Source organism: Haliotis rubra, unplaced genomic scaffold, assembly GCF_003918875.1.
Source record: "Haliotis rubra isolate DU_JTF1 unplaced genomic scaffold, ASM391887v1 Scf211, whole genome shotgun sequence".
In the NCBI taxonomy this organism is placed as follows: domain Eukaryota; kingdom Metazoa; phylum Mollusca; class Gastropoda; order Lepetellida; family Haliotidae; genus Haliotis; species Haliotis rubra.
Window position 1 is genome coordinate 178,857 of NW_025766126.1, and position 18,358 is coordinate 197,214.

General features: G+C 42.9%; 1 protein-coding gene across 4 annotated transcripts in view; it reads left to right on the top strand.

Annotated features, from left to right (window-relative positions):
* LOC124276682 (pre-mRNA-processing factor 40 homolog A-like) overlaps window positions 1–18,358 on the top strand; it is a 63,948-nt gene that overhangs the window by 3,907 nt on the left and 41,683 nt on the right. For 3 of the 4 annotated variants that reach the window (XM_046712321.1, XM_046712320.1, XM_046712323.1), the window contains exons 4-12: window positions 1,359–1,448; window positions 2,096–2,160; window positions 2,561–2,668; window positions 4,561–4,681; window positions 4,980–5,004; window positions 5,195–5,383; window positions 13,089–13,191; window positions 15,649–15,786; window positions 18,144–18,235. In XM_046712321.1, coding sequence (XP_046568277.1) covers window positions 1,359–1,448; window positions 2,096–2,160; window positions 2,561–2,668; window positions 4,561–4,681; window positions 4,980–5,004; window positions 5,195–5,383; window positions 13,089–13,191; window positions 15,649–15,786; window positions 18,144–18,235 — 931 coding nt within the window. The remainder of the gene's footprint in view (window positions 1–1,358; window positions 1,449–2,095; window positions 2,161–2,560; window positions 2,669–4,560; window positions 4,682–4,979; window positions 5,005–5,194; window positions 5,384–13,088; window positions 13,192–15,648; window positions 15,787–18,143; window positions 18,236–18,358) is intronic. The other variant, XM_046712322.1, reaches the window with a different exon arrangement.

The following is an 18,358-nucleotide window of genomic DNA, read 5'->3' on the forward strand; positions in this document are numbered from 1 at the left end:
CAATATCAGAGGCATATTAACATCACATTCAACAATGTTACAAATGTTCACTATCAGAGGCATATTAACATCACATTCAACAATGTTACAAATGTTCAATATCAGGTGTATTAACATCACATTCAACAATGTTACAAATGTTCACTATCAGAGGCATATTAACATCACATTCAACAATGTTACAAATGTTCACTATCAGAGGCATATTAACATCACATTCAACAATCAAATGTTCAATATCAGTATTAACATCACATTCAACAATGTTACAAATGTTCATATCAGACATATTAACATCACATTCAACAATGTTACAAATGTTCAATGTTCACATTATCATGAGGCATATTAACATCACATTCAACAATGTTACAAATGTTCAATATCAGAGGCATATTAACATCACATTCAACAATGTTACAAATGTTCACTATCAGAGGCATATTAACATCACATTCAACAATGTTACAAATGTTCACTATCAGAGGCATATTAACATCACATTCAACAATGTTACAAATGTTCAATATCAGAGGCATATTAACATCACATTCAACAATGTTACAACAGTTATGTAAAACTATGTCTAACACTCTTCTTGTTTGGTCCTTCCATTAGGAAATGTAAGTCCATGCCACAAATGAATAACATCAGTTATAATACATTAAAACTCATGTAATAGGAATTTGGATTGTTTATAGTCTGATGGACAATATTTACTGAGGTTTGCTTGGGACATAGGGCAGATGATCAACCTCAGGGTTTAGGTAATTCCTGATGACAGAATATCCCTGATAACATTTAACATTGTTGATACTTTTGCCACGTATCAACTCCAGTAGCCAGTAGTTTGATTGAAGCATCAGAGTCTTCCATCAACATCAGTGACATAATTTTATGTCTACTTGGTCTCCGTAAGTGTTCATCTAGATTGATGAAGTCAGTGAAAGAAGAAGAAATCAAATTGTTGGAACCTTGGTGTTGGCCATGTTGGCCTGAACACTGTCTATAAACAGTGACTTTATGCCTGATTGTCTTAGTAAAACAGTGGGCAATTGTGTCCTAATCTGGTGCTGAATGGACTTTCTTACATAGATATTTGTCTCTTGGAGATGCCTGAATCTGTGGGTCATGGGTTTGAATCCTAGATTCAACAACATGTTACTTTAGGTTTTCTTCCCCCGTGAAGTAACTTTCAAAGTGGTATAAAACTTTTGTATCCTTTGCTAAACAAGTTGACAAAATGGTAATTGAAACTCATTTTAGCCATATGATATAGAAATGTGAAGTATGTTCTTGTTCAACCCAGTATACTAAGTACCGCTATGTTTCTATCACTAATATGTTTATGTTGCCAGGCTACAGTGGACCCCCAAACCTGCCCCCTCCTGGTTTCCCCCCTGGCATGCCGCCTCCGATGGGGATGCCCCCACCCATGTTCCCTGGAGGTAAGTGTTGGGGAAGTTGGTGTCTAAGACATATTAACAAGTTAATACCATATCAAGACTGAATGGTCCAGGTATCTAAAGCGCCACAGTTTGTTCTGCAGAGGTGCATCCCATGGCAGGCCAGGTACCGGTACTTATAATTTTGGGTTGGAACCCGTCATGCTGATTAAGCTTAGAGAACTGTGTTTGTTAGTACCAAAACAAGACAAACAACATCCTGTTGAAAGAGATGGAAAGAATTGGGATTATGACAGTGTGTGATCTGTCTGATTCTGTTATTTACCAAACTTAATATTTCTTATAAGACTGTTGTGAATTGTTCCTGTGACACCATTCACACCTCGCTCTGGAACCTGAGATATTGCTCATAGAAACGTTTCAGAGTGCTGGAGATGTTATACAGTTTTAGTCAGAGAAAGTTCTAATGTCTCTTACAGCATTTTGTAATCAACTGAGAATTATTTCCTAAACCAGCATTGACATACTTCTCCCATATAGGATCATGTTTCCAGCAGGGGTGAGGAGTCTATGTGGAACCTAAAAACCAAAAGACAGCCTAATATTTCTTGTTTACAAGTTTGAATGATGTGCAGGATGTGCACTATGGTGTACTATGACTCACTATAAGTGTTTTGTGTGTTGAGCAGGCACTTCCACATCTTCACCTGTCATATCTGCATCATCAACCACTGCGGGGGACAGTGGAGACAAGGTAAGTCACTATTTCAGGTGAAAAGAAACAGTAAGGTCACGATATATATTTGTCCTGTTTAAGATTCAATTGCGTATTTCATGAATCAAACCATATCCCCCTCAATTCAATTAATTCCTCATGGTCTCTAGAATCGTATATCTACGAATATTTTAAGAGAGTGTTTTTACTTGGAACTAGATTGTTCCACAAAATCGAATATATCAAAGCCACGCAGTAGAATAATTTGTATTATTTTGCCAAGGCCCCTTACAACACTGTCATTAGGCTATAGATGGCATTGGAACACAGAATGTTAAGTGTGTGATACAGGTGGAATATCGCCAACTTGTATGAAGACTTCCTCTCATGTATACTTTAAACTAGTGGTGGGGTGAGTAGTTTAAAGTGCTGTTTTCAGAGTGTGTGGACCGAGCACAAGGCTCCTGATGGAAGAACATACTACTACAACAATGTCACCAAGCAGTCCAGCTGGGAGAAGCCAGATGACCTCAAGTCAGACACAGAGGTAACATTCACAGGACTGGGTTATTTTGTTATTGCTTGACTTGATGTTTGATGTTTATGAAGGTCACCTTTGCCGTTTGGCATTTTGGCAGACCTATCCCACCTGGGGATGCATGAAAAAGGGAGGTGTCCCTCTTTGGGAGGCAAGAAAGAGGTTGTCCCTCCTTGAGACACATGAGTAGGGGTGTCCCTCTTTGGGATGCATGAAAGAGATTGTGCCCCCTTGGGACACATCGTAGAGAGGTTGTCCCTCCTTGGGACGCATGAAAGAGAGTGTCCCTCCTTAGGACGCATGATCTTGTGAGTCCCTCCTTGGGATGCATGTGGCCGATTGGGCTGGCAATTTCTATTGGTGTTATGCTCAGTGAGCTAGGTTGAAGAATGGAGCTTGTGTGTTGTTATCTCCCTGTATGTAGCCAGCTAGGCTATTTCATTTGGCCAGGCAATTTTTGTTGTGTCTGTTATGGCCACTAGGTACACAAATAGTACATGATGCACAGTGAGGTTATAGTTTGTAAGGAAGTTGTTCGCAGCTGGTTTTAGAGTCATTGCTGGTTGAATGTATCAGCCAGACACTTCATGGAACCAGTTTGTGTTGGGATCTAGGTCTAGACAGGCATCTTACTATTGCCACATTGTAAAGATGAATGGAGTGCCCATGAAAATATAGTAGTGATTATAGATACAGGGATTAGTGAATGCAGGTATCTCTTGGAGCAGAATGAAGCACACGTTACACATGTGGACTCACCTTAGGCAAGTGAGTTTGTTAAACTTGCCTCTGTTCACCCAGCAGTGAATGGGTACCTGGTGGGGTATATACTGTTCATCTTCTAATGCCTCACAGGCAGTTTGGGTTAACCAGGGTAGCAATTTCCATCATGTTGTATGTGCTCAGAGCATGCCTGTGTGGCAAGGAGTTCAATGGCCTTATTTTGATCATTATCCCCCGACACGAAGTGGGAGAGGGATATATACTTCCTTTCAAAAGTTTAGACTCACTAGTGTAAATATAACCACTTACTACAGGCAACTGTTCTAAACTAAAGTTTGCAAAATATTCCATACTCTTTAAAGGTACTGTTTACACATGAACTTATGTATTGTGAAACAAATTCGTAACTTTGAAAAGATTATTGTCATGAGTTCAATAAATGATAAAAATCAGTGAAAATTGGCAAATTCTTAACAAAACTTTACACTGAAACAGAGCTGTTCAAATGCACGATATTTGCACATGCTTTTCAGTAATTTGATGCCTGATTCATCTGCCTAAGGTTTGCATTTTGGTGCCACTGCCTCCGTGGTGTAGTGGTTAGAACGTCCGCCCAGAGAGAGGAAGGTCCGGGTTCGATCCCCGACCGCGTCATACCAAAAGACGTTAAAATATGGTACTTGTTGTTCCTGCCTGGCGCTTGACATTAATGGGTGGTCGGCTCGGAGTCAGTATAATGTGTCTGAGTGGGGTATTCATGCTTCACTGCGGCATGGTATCTCAGTGGGATAGCACTATAAAACCACACAAAAATGTCAAATCTTAGTTTGCTTACAGGTGGACAGATAAACTAGCTCAGGTATATTGAGAGGTTCTATTTCAACACATGAACTTGGCAATTTGCAGTCTTTCTTATCTTTTCTCATATTACATATCAGTTATAAATAACAAAGATGTAAACCAACATTTAAACTTTATCATATTTTTACAATGATTGGAAAATGGCAAAATACCCAATTGAGTTTGAGTGAGGTGGGTACAATTTATTTGGTTACTCAAAGGAAAATTAGGATACCCAATTGAGATGAACACAAACGAGTACATAATACAATGACCCAAACTGTTATCTGTAGCTCTGTGTCTACGGCTGTGTAGCTCCTGGTGTGTTTGTGTTACAGCGGTTGTTGTCACAGTGTCCGTGGAAGGAGTACAAGTCTGACAATGGCAAGGTGTACTACCATAACTCTCAGACAAAGGAGAGCAAGTGGACCAAGCCAAAGGACCTAGAGGAATTAGAAAGTAAGACTTGATGAGTAACCTAGGTAAAAAGTGCAGTCACTCACACTAGAAGTAGAAGAAAATGCTTCCAGTTTCTTCAGTCCTGTTGATAATGCTTGGAACAATGTTTCCAGTTGCTCAAATGTTACAGCTCTAAGCAAAGGCAATTGGCCTCATACACAGCAGAAACATTTTCAGAACTGACTGAAAACTAAAATAAAACTATGATCTTATTCAGACATAAGGACATACAGCTTTTCTCTTTACCCTTCAGAATTCTATATCATACATTAACAGCTTTGTATTGTTATGATTTCAGAAAAGTTAGCAGACCAGAAAGCCAGGTGAGTTTTTGGCAGGGACAAATGCTGTGTTCAGATAGACTTAGAAATTATCTCTAATTATCTCATGAGTAAACTGTATTCATCATAAGTATAGACCAGCTAGACATATTTTTGGCATGTGTGTAATGATATCATAGCATAATATAAGTTCAGATACAATTGTTGTCAAATTACACTGTATCTGGTTCAGTAGTAGGAAGGAGCTGCCGTCTACAGTGTCTGCCCCGCTGCCCCAGTCCCTGCTGAAACAGTCGTCCACCCCATCCTCAGCCATCCAGCAGGCCATGCAAGCCACCCTAGCCTCCATAGAGCTGCCCCCAGCAGCCCCAGGGGGAGTGCCCCCAGCCAAGGAGGTCAAGCCAGAGGACTCCGATAGTGGGTAGGTACAGAGAGAAGCAGGGCTGTTCAAATATCAGCTTTGTTTCTAGACAAGTAAACAGTGAACATCTAATCGAGGCATGTCATATGTAAACAGTTTGAGATGGTCAAAGGACCATGATCTCCTAGCTACTGGGATGTACTGGACCTGGTACGTTGGGGTACCTGTTTGCCTACAAACACAGAAGTCTGTCTGTGAGTACTAGGGGTGACTATTGAGGGGGAAACAGCTATTGTGATAGCGATAGTCTATCCCAACATACTATTGTGATAGTCTGTTGTGACCAACTATTGCAATACTATCGCAATAGTTTGTTTCTCCTTGAATTCTCTCATTTGAAGTCATTTCCAAAGTGAACGTGTAGTTAATATGAAATCAGAGATACAGGTAAGCTGCATGTCTGCGTAAATTATGCAAATATTTATATGAAAACTCAAATTTTTAAACTTATCCTATCTCACGGTATGCACTTCTCTCTCTTGATTCGACACTGAGTGGAACGATGTAAACTTTTTTCCTTAGGCCTCTCTTGTCCATCCCCCCCATGCACTCCATGCTACCCTCATTATAAGACAGCTATCTAGCTCTCATGCAAAGCATGCGGCATGCACCACTAGCTGCCCACGTGACTATCTCCGAATCATCATTCTCTTTCTTGTCGCACACGAGTGTGGACGTATGTTACTTTGCTCAACGTTTCAACTTAGTCTACAACATGGGGAAAGTTGACCAGCCATAGAAGAAGGAAAATGGCCCCGGTGTAATAAGCGTTCTCCGCGTGTGATCCACATGGATACTGTTTTGACTGTATGGGACACTGTCAATGGGACTCTCGTTGCGATAATTGCAAGGTTCTTACTTGGTGACTACACTCGGGTTTGCGCTTCGTCGTGTTGCTGACAGGGCTCGTTATGCCGCTTCACTTGACGGACCCAGTCCCTCCAAGAAAGGAAAGTTTTAGCGTCCTACTTTGTCTGCTCGGCGGTCACAGTCCCATCACTGAATGAAGAGGATTTCATGAGAGCGTTGTCAGATTCTTACTTATTGGAAGACATTCGGCTGAGCTCTCAACATTCCAGCCCGAGTCACTTCATCTTCGACCCCGTCTCGGGTAGACCGCCACCTCCCCTCAGGAGACCTCTACACAGCGGAACCTTCGAACCACGGTCTCTATCGTTCACCAGACCAGTTATCTTGGCGACCTGGCTTATCAACCTGGACAAGAATCAGCTGATCGCTACGCCTGACTGCGCAGAAGCCGCTCTCGCTCTTGTCGTTCATCCATTTGTGAGAGGAACCAGTCGACCTCGCCTCTCAACGCTTGTCAGTGGTTATTTCGCCGTCTTCTTCCCATTCGGCGGAAAGAAGTGTGTCTTGCGTCGAGCTACCTCAATCTTCTGCTTCGCCGAAGACTGCCAGATCGAATCACAATTCGTCGGATCACGCTTCGCCTGTCCGCTCCCCTCCACATCGACTTTCGCCAGACTGTCCACCTTCCCCAGAATTAGACCGGCTCTCTACGAAACAGCTTTCACCTAACCAGTCTTCATTGAAAGGCCAGTCTACGCTTCAGCGTTCTCCGGATCGATCGTCTTCTCAACAGACTTCACCTAATCGAACTTCGTCGATTCAGACTTCACCTAATCGAACTTCGTCGAATCAACGTTCGCCGAAATGGAAGACTTCACTTGAATGACATGTGATGAACCGACTTTCGCCGATACGGCTATCTTCCAAGCGGTATTCAACGGAACGCCCTTCTCCGGATCATCTGTGTACTTCCCCGAACTCTGTTGGATCCTACAGTCATGTCTCCTCAGCAAGGACACGGTTTTCACCGAGTTGTTTGGACCAGGCTCCTATTATTCTTGGGATTTGTTCACCTGATAGACCTGGTAGATCTACTTCACCGCCGGGGCGCCACTCTTCAACCCGTTTGCATTCAACTAAGCAACGCCTCCATCTACTAAGTTGAAGTCACCTCCTCGGACTTCGTCTTCTCGTCAGCATGGGACTTCCTCTTCTATGCACTCGGCCCGTCAACCTAGATCTCCTGTACACTATCGACTGCTGCCTATGGTTCAAGATCCAGGGATCATCATTCTCATTGTGGTACTTCCCCTCCTTGTCCCCGAATTTCTCATCGGGTCTCCATATGTGCGTCTTCTTCCGGCTCGTTCCCCTCCAGACATCAATAGGGATCTACTCAACGGGGCTCCGATTATAGATATCAGCGTCCTACGACTTCTGACAGGGCTCCTGCCTCCTCGCGCATCTCTAGTCTACTCGGTTTGTACCAGATTCCTGGACTCCTGCGTAGGAAACTACTCGTTCCCCAGATCTGGCTGCGATGTTGAGTGCTATTTACTAGGGACCGAATGCGCATTCAGCGAACCATGGCTGCGTCTAATTAATTGGCATTCAACCGAACCGAAAATTCGCCAGACCGGATTTCCTCGAACCGGAGATCGTTGAACCAGCATTTATCGAATCAGCAGTCACTGAATCGACGTTTTTCGACTTAACCAGCCGTCCCATGTTTCACCGACCTCTTCCAAGTATCATCGTCGAACTGATTCGGCAGGCCGGTTCGCTGCGACATTGACGAACTATTTCTTCTGCACAGAATGGCTCATCTCGTCCGAACCACATCGCCGAACTGATTCACTACAACATCCCCGTACTAGTTAACCAGATCGATCTGCTAATCACCAAATTAGTTCGTCGTTCCAAACTGAGTCGCCGCACCAGAACCGGATCATAGTACCGTTTCAGATCTTACCTCGCCGAGCCAGATCACTTAACCGATACTGGTCATCAAACCATGCCAGATCGCAGATCCAACAGCGTTTGCTGCCCCGACAGCGTTCGTCGAACCATCAGTATTCACCGAATTGGCAGCATTGCCGAACCATTCCGCCTTTAAGTTACAGCAATAATGTTGGTTCAGTCGATACACATGGTCACTTAATCAGCTACAGCTATCCGGCGTAAGATTATACTCACTCCCTCACTCATCTACAACTATCTTGAGCAAGATACCAGATGAACTACTTACTACATTCAACTTGACGGATCGGAACTTGTCAACACTGTTTTTTTACATGCTCATCGAGGATCATGACCTTGCGTCTAGATACGGTCAATTATACCAGCTGTTCATTATATTCTACCAGCTTTCAACACGATGTTAACATTCATGGCATTTGTGATACGCTGATTTCCTCACCACGGAGTGGCATGCTCTCAGCATGACCATTCGACTTGGCTCTCCGGATCACCCTATGGCATGTGAGGCGCTAGAAGATTTTAGTCACATGACTATCCCACCTGGTACCCCCTTTCTGCTGATTAAACAGATGAAGTAGCTATGTCACTAGCGCAGACATTTAGATTATGCCGGCACTTGACGCTCTGACGATCTCTGATCCCCCAGACTTAGACTACGTGACCAGAGCTCATATCATTCCGGATTTATCTACCTTCCGATCTTTACCTTGATGAATGATTTGGTTTAGAAATCTACCCTTCGGCGTAGATATCAGCTCCACAACCACTCATCTGTGCGTTACTAGACAGGCTTGCTATCCAGGCATTTTTCCGACGCTTAACTGAGTCCTATTACTACAAACTACTCGTAACAGCGTTATGGTGAAATCATGGCCTGCTTTATCATCTTCATCACCCTTCAAAAGAAAAGAAACCTCTACATCAGCAAGCCTCTGGACAGATGGGTCAAGTTTCTGCGCATGGTACCAGTACTGATGTCTTGTCAAGTAGCTATCGTCCCTTTGCCGGGATGTAACGGAGTTGTGCCTCGCACGGTTCACCGAACCGTGTTGTCCGGATGTTTGTCACTGTTGCATTGTGGGTACCATTTGCAAATGGCAGACTACCCCTTGTTTACCGGAGAATTATGATATTTAGAGTCACTATGAAGTACACTGACAGCTCTGTCTAGGTCCTGCAAGCGGATAACAATCACAGCCTTTTATTGCCAGTGACGATGAACAGTGCCATTCCCGGTAAGAGTGATTATGTCGGGATTCGTCAGCCAGCCGAGAGAGACAGTTCACCGAGAGTTACTCGGCTTTCAACTTTAGCCCAAGCCCTCAGTTCAGAGGTCATTGCAGTTCTGCTCGCATGGTCCCCAGGCACATATCTTCCCTGCAATCGCCAGGCTGTTTTACCTACGTCATTACAGCGATTTTACGACTGTTTCGGTAGATCGACGATCTCCATGCGTCGAATCTACTAACTTTATCACTCCATCTGACGGAACAATACTTCATTAGCGAACCAACGTTCCTGAGATCACCGCTTTTACGACCTTCATCACTCCATGCACAGTGTGAACGTTCCTGTAGATTGATTGACAATTTCTATGCGCCGACTCTACTACATTCAGCACTCGGTCAGTGTTGCCGTGGTAGCTTCACTATTTAACGTTCCTATCTCAGGAGAGATATCCCTACATCAGTGACAAGAGTTGCTAGGTCTCTTTACCTCAGCACTAGCCTTCAGTTCACCACAATGCTGCTCCGACAGTTAGGGTGGCTATTGGACATTGTGGAATCGAAACTAACATCGATCCAGAGACCCCACTTCATCGATCCATTGTTTGACACCAGTCAAGGGATGATGTTTACCCTTCAAGCCAGGTGGATAAAGATCTAGCGATGTGTTGCTCCAGTGCTATCTCAGTGGCAGGAGCTACTAGGCTTTCTGACATCAGATCAAGCCCTAACATACAGAATTCAGCTTCAGACGTTACAGCTTTTTTTGTGCCCGTTTCTTTAGGCAGACAATCCCAAGGAACTGATTCATCTTCCCGAACCCGTCACGTTGAAGACCCAGGTTCGAATCCCCACATGGGTATAATGTGTGAAGCCCATTTCTGGTGTTCATCTGTGATACAGAAACTGTTGACCACCAGCAAGATTCTACTGCTTTTGGTCATGCACTAAGTCCTGACCAGCAAGAAGTTAGTTTGTTGACCTAAGAAACCTGGCAGTGCCAAACCCAGTACCACTTCCCGACCGGGGCATCCTGCTTTTTCACCCTTACCCGGAACTTCGCCACTGATCCTCTCGGACCCTTAATCTACACTTGGTTCGATCCGCTCTTTCTACGACGATAGTGGAAGAAGTTTGAAGGCTGTTGTAACATTGGGGAAATCCATCTCCCAATCTGCCTCTACTCAGGTCGTTTCTGCGTTCCTGCAGCATCTCCGTGCTACTAGGAACTCAAGGGTACTACGTTAGCTGCCTAACTGGCTGCTAACAACTCGGTTTTGGCTACTAACACGGGTAAGAAGATCTCCACTCTTCCAGAATTGCAGAGTTTTCTTCACTTCTACAACTCACCGACCAGTCCAGGAAGTTCAGACTTCTGGCCTGGGAACTGTCCTTTGTCCATTGTCATGTGATTCTACAGACTACACACCTTTAGAAGACAGGGACTTCGAGTGAAGTGACATTCTTCTTCCTGGTAGCATGGCTACTGCTGCCCGTTGTCCATCTTTGGGCCTGATGATACTGAAGACTTGACACTCTGCCCCATTAGGGCTCTACGCCTTTACCTTGCTGCCTCCAAGGATCATCGATGGCTATGAAAGCGCCTCTTCATACCCTTGTCGGCCGCTTCCAGAGCTGAGGTTTCCCAAGCCACACTGGCTTTCTGAATGCATGGCGCGATCCTGTGAGCCTCCACTTTGCAGGGCTGCCGCCGCCAATCCTCATGAGACTCTTGCATTAGCCTCGACAATAGCAACTGCTCCTTGACCGCTCTCATGGAAGGTTGCTTCTGGCATTCAGATATAGTCTTCACTTCACATTAACTGCGAGACCTGTCTGTCACAGATGTCCTGGAACTACACTAGTTCGGACCTCAGCAGTTTACATCAGCCTACCAACACAGTTGAGGGACAGTTCTGCTTTGCGTTACTGCTTCTTTCTACACACAGAACAAAGTTGAACAGGATCTCAATCATTGTTCTCAAGTTATGGGTTTTAGAACTACTTCACTTGGCTTCCATACCAAGGCATCCGAATATGGCGATGCAGAGGTGTTCCACATTCACGCTTACTGTCCTCTACTCTACGGAGCAAATACGTCAGTGAAGTGTGACACTCCCGAATTCCAGTGGATTTCGTTGCATTCCGCCTCCGAAGTTGCCGGGCACATCCTTTGACTAAGCTTATGCAAAGGAGTGAGGGTCAATTTGATGCTCTCCCGGAACTGAACGTTAAAACTTGGAGTTCCCGAGTTGTGCTTCTCTTTCACCCGCCCCTGGTCGGTGTCTGTGGGGGTTTTCTCGAAGCAGGGGCTGGCCCGATTATTGTCAACTGACTTTAATTTAAGGGGGTACCTTGAAAATCGTGGCGAAGTGACATCCTTCTCGCTGAGCTGCGTCCTTCTTCGGAGGTTACGTCCGAACACCACATCGCTCGGGAGCACCCATCTCCCTGGGAGACGTTGTGCTTAGTAAGCCAAGGAGTTCAAAAGAACTCAGCACAAGCATAGGAGTCGTGTGCATGCGTAACAGGCCTCCCTTGTGCATCGCTGCCTACGGTCGTTTCCAGTCTACACAGTTCCTGCTGTTCGCACTGTCAAGACACAGGGTATCTGCGTCCCGCCGTCAGACCGTGGGATAAGTGCATACCGTGAGATAGGATAAGTTTAAAAATTTAAATTTTCTAATATAAATTGTATATTTATATACTTATCCTATCTCACGTGACAGATTCCCGCCCATCCACCCCGCTATGCAGATTCTCCAAGATGGATATTATCCAGTGGCTCCAAGAATGAGAATGATGATTCGGAGATAGTCACGTGGGCAGCTAGTGGTGCATGCCGCATGCTTTGCATGAGAGCTAGGAAGCTGTCTTATAGTGAGGGTAGCATGGAGTGCATGGGGGGATGGACAAGAGAGGCCTAAGGAAAAAAGTTTACATCGTACCACTCAGTGTCGAATCAAGAGAGAGAAGTGCATACCGTGAGATAGGATAAGTATATAAATATACAATTTATATTAAAATTTTCAATTCCTATTAAGTCTATTGCGTACAAGTACGCTGAATTTTTGTAAATACTCAATAAGTATGATCTTACATGTGTGCACACAAAAACAGATACAATAACTGAGGTTCATTGAGAGGTTCTATTTCAGCACATGAACTTGGCAACTTGCAGTCTTTCTTATCATTTCTAATATTACAGATCATATATAGATAATAAACACGCAAACCAACATTTAAACTTTATATATTTTTTATCAATAGTTATCTGTAGCTCTGTTAAATAAAAACAAGTAGAAGTAGTTTCAGTCTCTTTTAATAACTGACAAAAAATTGAAACCCAGCTGAAGCAAACAGTTAAAACATTAAAACTTATGATGCTGCAAGTCTGCTCTCTTAATCAACATGAATGAATCTGGTACTTCCTGTATTTTGCACTGAGCATTTATCAACGAAAGTCCATTACTAAACTATCGATAGTAACACATACTATTGCTGCGTCGATAGTTTTTCGATTATTACATTGATTAATTGCTATTGGAGACTCAACAATTGCAATCCATCAATAGTTCGATGCATCATTATAGCCCTAATGGGTCCACAACACTTTTCTGTGTGATGTTATTATGAATACATGTGATAGTGTAACACTGAAGACTAACCTGGAGCCACTCCTTCTGCAGCTCGGATGTAGAGGAGATAAAACAGCCCAAGAAAGAAGTCCCCTTGGTTTTCAAAAACAAGAAGGAGGCTGTTGAGGCATTCAAGGCTCTACTGAAGGAGAAGGTAACATTTGATCTAATTATTCACTTACCTTGTCAGCTACTTGCGTGTTGTAAGTGATGGCAAAGGAGGTTTTGTTCCTGGGTGTTTGCCATGGTGTAAATATAATCACACGCTTACTCTTGCATGCATTGATGTAATGTAATAAGAACAAAGATCAGTAAATAGATGCATTAAGTTTATTCAGTCATCCCTCACAGTAACCTATTCACAATACCACGGATTCAGTTAAATTGCAGCGTACTTCATGGCTAAGGAAAACTCCATGTGATTACATGTTACATAGCGACTACAGTGATGACCTAATGAACTGTGCTATTGACTATGTGCATCTGGGTTGTATATATGTATAACGCAAAGCATGCTCTCCTTATCTGAATCAGATTGTCAATTGTTCCTCAATTGTTAAGCAAACGTCTCTCTTGTGGACTGTATTACCTGGACTGTATTATATATGTTGCTGTATTACCTTTTGTCTGAGTGTTAAGGCTGTAAGGTACAGGTATATGTATGTTGCACCTGTGTTACAGGCTGTGAGGTACAGTGATATGTATGTTGCACCTGTGTCAAGGCTGTAAGGTACAGGTATATGTATGTTGCACCTGTGTTACAGGCTGTAAGGTACAGTGATATGTATGTTGCACCTGTGTCAAGGCTGTAAGGTACAGGTATATCTATGTTGCACCTGTGTTACAGGCTGTAAGAAACAGGTATATGTATGTTGCACCTGTGTTACAGGCTGTAAGGTACAGGTATATGTATGTTGCACCTGTGTTACAGGCTGTAAGGTACAGGTATATGTATGTTGCACCTGTGTTACAGGCTGTAAGAAACAGGTATATGTATGTTGCACCTGTGTTACAGGCTGTAAGAAACAGGTATATGTATGTTGCACCTGTGTTACAGGCTGTAAGAAACAGGTATATGTATGTTGCACCTGTGTTACAGGCTGTAAGGTACAGGTATATGTATGTTGCACCTGTGTTACAGGCTGTAAGAAACAGGTATATGTATGTTGCACCTGTGTTACAGGCTGTAAGAAACAGGTATATGTATGTTGCACCTGTGTTACAGGCTGTAAGAAACAGGGTATATATGTATGTTGCACCTGTGTTACAGGCTGTAAGAAACAGGTATATGTATGTTGCACCTGTGTTACAGGCTGTAAGGTACAGGTATATGTATGTTGCACCTGTGTTACAGGCTGTAAGAAACAGGTATATGTATGTTGCACCTGTGTTACAGGCTGTAAGAAACAGGTATATGTATGTTGCACCTGTGTTACAGGCAGTATGTTGCACCTGTGTTACAGGTATATGTATGTATGTTGCACCTGTGTTACAGGCTGTAAGTATGTTTCACCTGTGTCAAGGCTATATGTATGTTGCACCTGTGTTACAGGCTGTAAGGTACAGAGTATATGTATGTTGCACCTAAGATACATGTATATGTTACAGGCTGTAAGGTACAGGTATATGTATGTTGCACCTGTGTCAAGGCTGTAAGGTACAGTGATATGTATGTTGCACCTGTGTTACAGGCTGGTACAGGTATATGTATGTTGCACCACCTGTGTAAGGTACAGGCTGTATGTTGCACCTGGTACAGGCTGTATATGTATACAGGTTATGTATGTTGCACCTGTGTATAAGGGCTGTGCACCTGTGTACAGGTATATGTATGTTGCACCTGTGTTACAGGCTGTAAGGTACAGGTATATGTATGTTTCACCTGTGTCAAGGCTGTAAGTGTAAGGCTGTATATGTATGTTGCACCTGTGTTGTTACAGGTATATGTAAGTTGTACCAGCACCTGTGTAGGCTGTATGTATGTTGCACCTGTGTTACAGGCTGTAAAGAAACAGGTATATGCTGTAAGCAGGTGATATGTATGTTGCACCACCTGTGTACAGTGATAAAGGTACAGGTATATGTATGTTGCACCTGTGTTACAGGCTGTAAGAAACAGGTATATGTATGTTGCACCTGTGTCAAGGCTGTAAGGTAAGGTACAGGCTGTAAGGTACAGGTATATGTATGTTGCACCTGTGTTACAGGCTGTAGGGTATATGTATGTTGCATGTTACAGGTATATGTATGTTGCACCTGTGTTACAGGCAGTAAGGTACAGGTATATGTATGTTGCACCTGTGTTACAGGCTCTAAGAAACAGGTATATGTATGTTTCACCTGTGTCAAGGCTGTCAGGTACAGGTATATGTATGTTGCACCTGTGTTACAGGCTGTAAGGTACAGGTATATGTATGTTGCACCTGTGTTACAGGCTATAAGATACATGTATATGTATGTTGCACCTGTGTTACAGGCTGTAAGGTACAGGTATATGTATGTTGCACCTGTGTTACAGGTAGTAAGATGCAGGTATATGTATGTTGCACCTGTTTTGCAGGCAGTATGATGCAGGTATGAATGTGTTTCATCTGTTGCACCTGTGTTGCAGGAGGTGCCATCCAACTGTTCCTGGGAACAGGCCATGAAACTCATCATCAACGACCCACGCTATGGAGCGCTCAAACATCTCAATGAGAAGAAACAGGCATTCAATGAATACAAGACACAGAGGGCCAAGGAGGAGAAGGTAGGACTACTGCTGTAGTGCATTTAAATCCTGTAGTTACATCCAGGATGCTGTTTCAATATTACTAAGATGAGTGATTTAATTGCCTTCATATCAAGTGAGTGAGCGCTTACGGTTTTATGCCGCTTTTAGCAATATTTCAGCAATACCAAGGCTGGGGACACCAGAAATAGGCGGCACACATTGTACTCATGTGGTTAATCGAACCAGGGCTTTTGGCATGACGAACTAATGGTTTAACTACTAGGCTACCCCACTGTCCCTCTCATGTCAAGGAACAGGATGCCAACAGAGAGAGTACACTACCCATCAAAAGTTTCGACTCACTAGTGTAAATGTAGCCACTTACTTCAGTCAACTGTTCTAAACTAGATTTTGCAAAATATTCCATACTGTTTAAAGGTACTGTTTACACATGAACGGATGTATTGTACAACAAATTCGTAACGTTGAAAAGGTTATTGTCATGAGTTCAGTAAATGAAAAAACAAATGAAAATTGGCGAATTCTTAACAAAACTTTACACCAAAAGGCAGCTGTTCACATGCACGATATTTGCACATGCTTTTCAGCAATTTGATGCATGATCCTCGTGCAATTCATCTGCATAAGGTTTGCAGTTGGTTCCCCCAAGTTAGTGGAGAAATCAATCTTCGATGTAACCAAATATATATACATAACATATAGTGAGTGCTTTAAGTGAGTCTAAACTTTTGATGGGTAGTATATATCACTGGTGTTGTCAGTGGTGTTCAAGTGCCCCATGCCATCGGCATCCAAAATGGAAAACTGTTGGATGTGTGATCATGTTATGTGGCAGTGTTTTTATCCCCCGCAACGCGTTTTGCGCGGGGGTATTAAAATGGACTCCATCAGTGCGTCCGTCCGTGCAAATTTGTCTTTTCCGGAGCAGAACTCTAAAACCGTTCAATATTTCTTCACCAAACTTAGCACATACATGGATCTGGTGGTGTCCTGGTGCCTTTTGGTAGTTTTGGAATTCTGAATTAAATATTTTTGGCGTTTCCATGGCAACAAGTTCGACTTAGACTGAAATTGGTGGTAGTGCTCTTTTCCGGAGCAGAACTCTAAAACCGTTCACTATTTCATCACCAAACTTGGCACATAGATAGATCTGGTGGTCTACTGGTGCCTTTTGGTTGTTTTGGAATTCTGAATAAAATATCTTTGGCGTTTCCATGGCAACAAGTTCGACTTTGACTGAAATTGGTGGTAGTGCTCTTTTCCGGAGCAGAACTCTAAAACCGTTCACTATTTCATCACCAAACTTGGCACATAGATAGATCTGGTGGTCTACTGGTGCCTTTTGGTTGTTTTGGAATACTGAATAAAATATTTTTGGCGTTTCCATGGCAACAAGTTTGACTTAGCCTGAAATTGTGGTAGTGCTCTTTTCCGGAGCAGAACGTTCACTATTTCTTCACCAAACTTGGCACATAGATAGATCTGGTGGTCTACTGGTGCCTTTTGGTTGTTTTGGAATACTGAATAAAATATTTTTGGCGTTTCCATGGCAACAAGTTTGACTTAGCCTGAAATTGTGGTAGTGCTCTTTTCCGGAGCTGAACTCTAAAACCGTTCACTATTTCTTCACCAAACTTGGCACATAGATAGATCTGGTGGTCTACTGGTGCCTTTTGGTTGTTTTGGAATTCTGAATAAAATATTTTTGGCGTTTCCATGGCAACAAGTTCGACTTAGACTGAAATTGGTGGTAGTGCTCTTTTCCGGAGCAGAACTCTAAAACCGTTCAATATTTCTTCACCAAACTTGGCACATAGATAGATCTGGTGGTGTACTGGTGCCTTTTGGTAGTGTTGGAATTCTGAATAAAATATTTTTGGTGTTTCCATGGCAACAAGTTTGACTTAGACTGAAATTGGTGGTTGTGCTTTTTTCCGGAGCAGAACTCTTAAACCGTTCAATGTTTCTTCACCAAATTTGGCACATAGATTGGTCTGGTGGTGTACTGGTGCCTTTTGGTAGTTTTGGAATTCTGAATAAAATATTTTTGGCATTTCCATGGCAACAAGTTTGACTTAACCTGAAATTGGTGATAGTGCTGCTTTCTGGAGCTGAACTTTAAAAACCTTTCAATACTCTCCTTCCACTTTTCTATATACACACCTAAATATCTGACAAAATCATAACTCGTAGACATAATCATGAAGAGTATTTTGCCATTGAGGGGGATATTGATGACTTTGTCTTCTTGTTTTTAATCAAACACAACATTTCTCCTTAACCTTTCAAATGTTGTTGTTAATTCATTTGTATGTAGCAGATTTGTACATAATAATTTATCTTACACAATAAATGACTGTTGTTGTTTCCAGGATGAGCAGCGGCTCCGAGCCAAACAGGCCAAGGAAGACCTGGAACATTTCCTCTGTAACAACGAGAAGATGAACTCTACAGTGAAATACTGGTAAGCATGATACACATATGATAATCAATGATTGGTTTGTCCTGTTTGGATTGTATACAATCTGCTGTGATACAGCTGTAATACTGAATCTACTTCCATCACTCAGTCTCTGACTGGAAAACC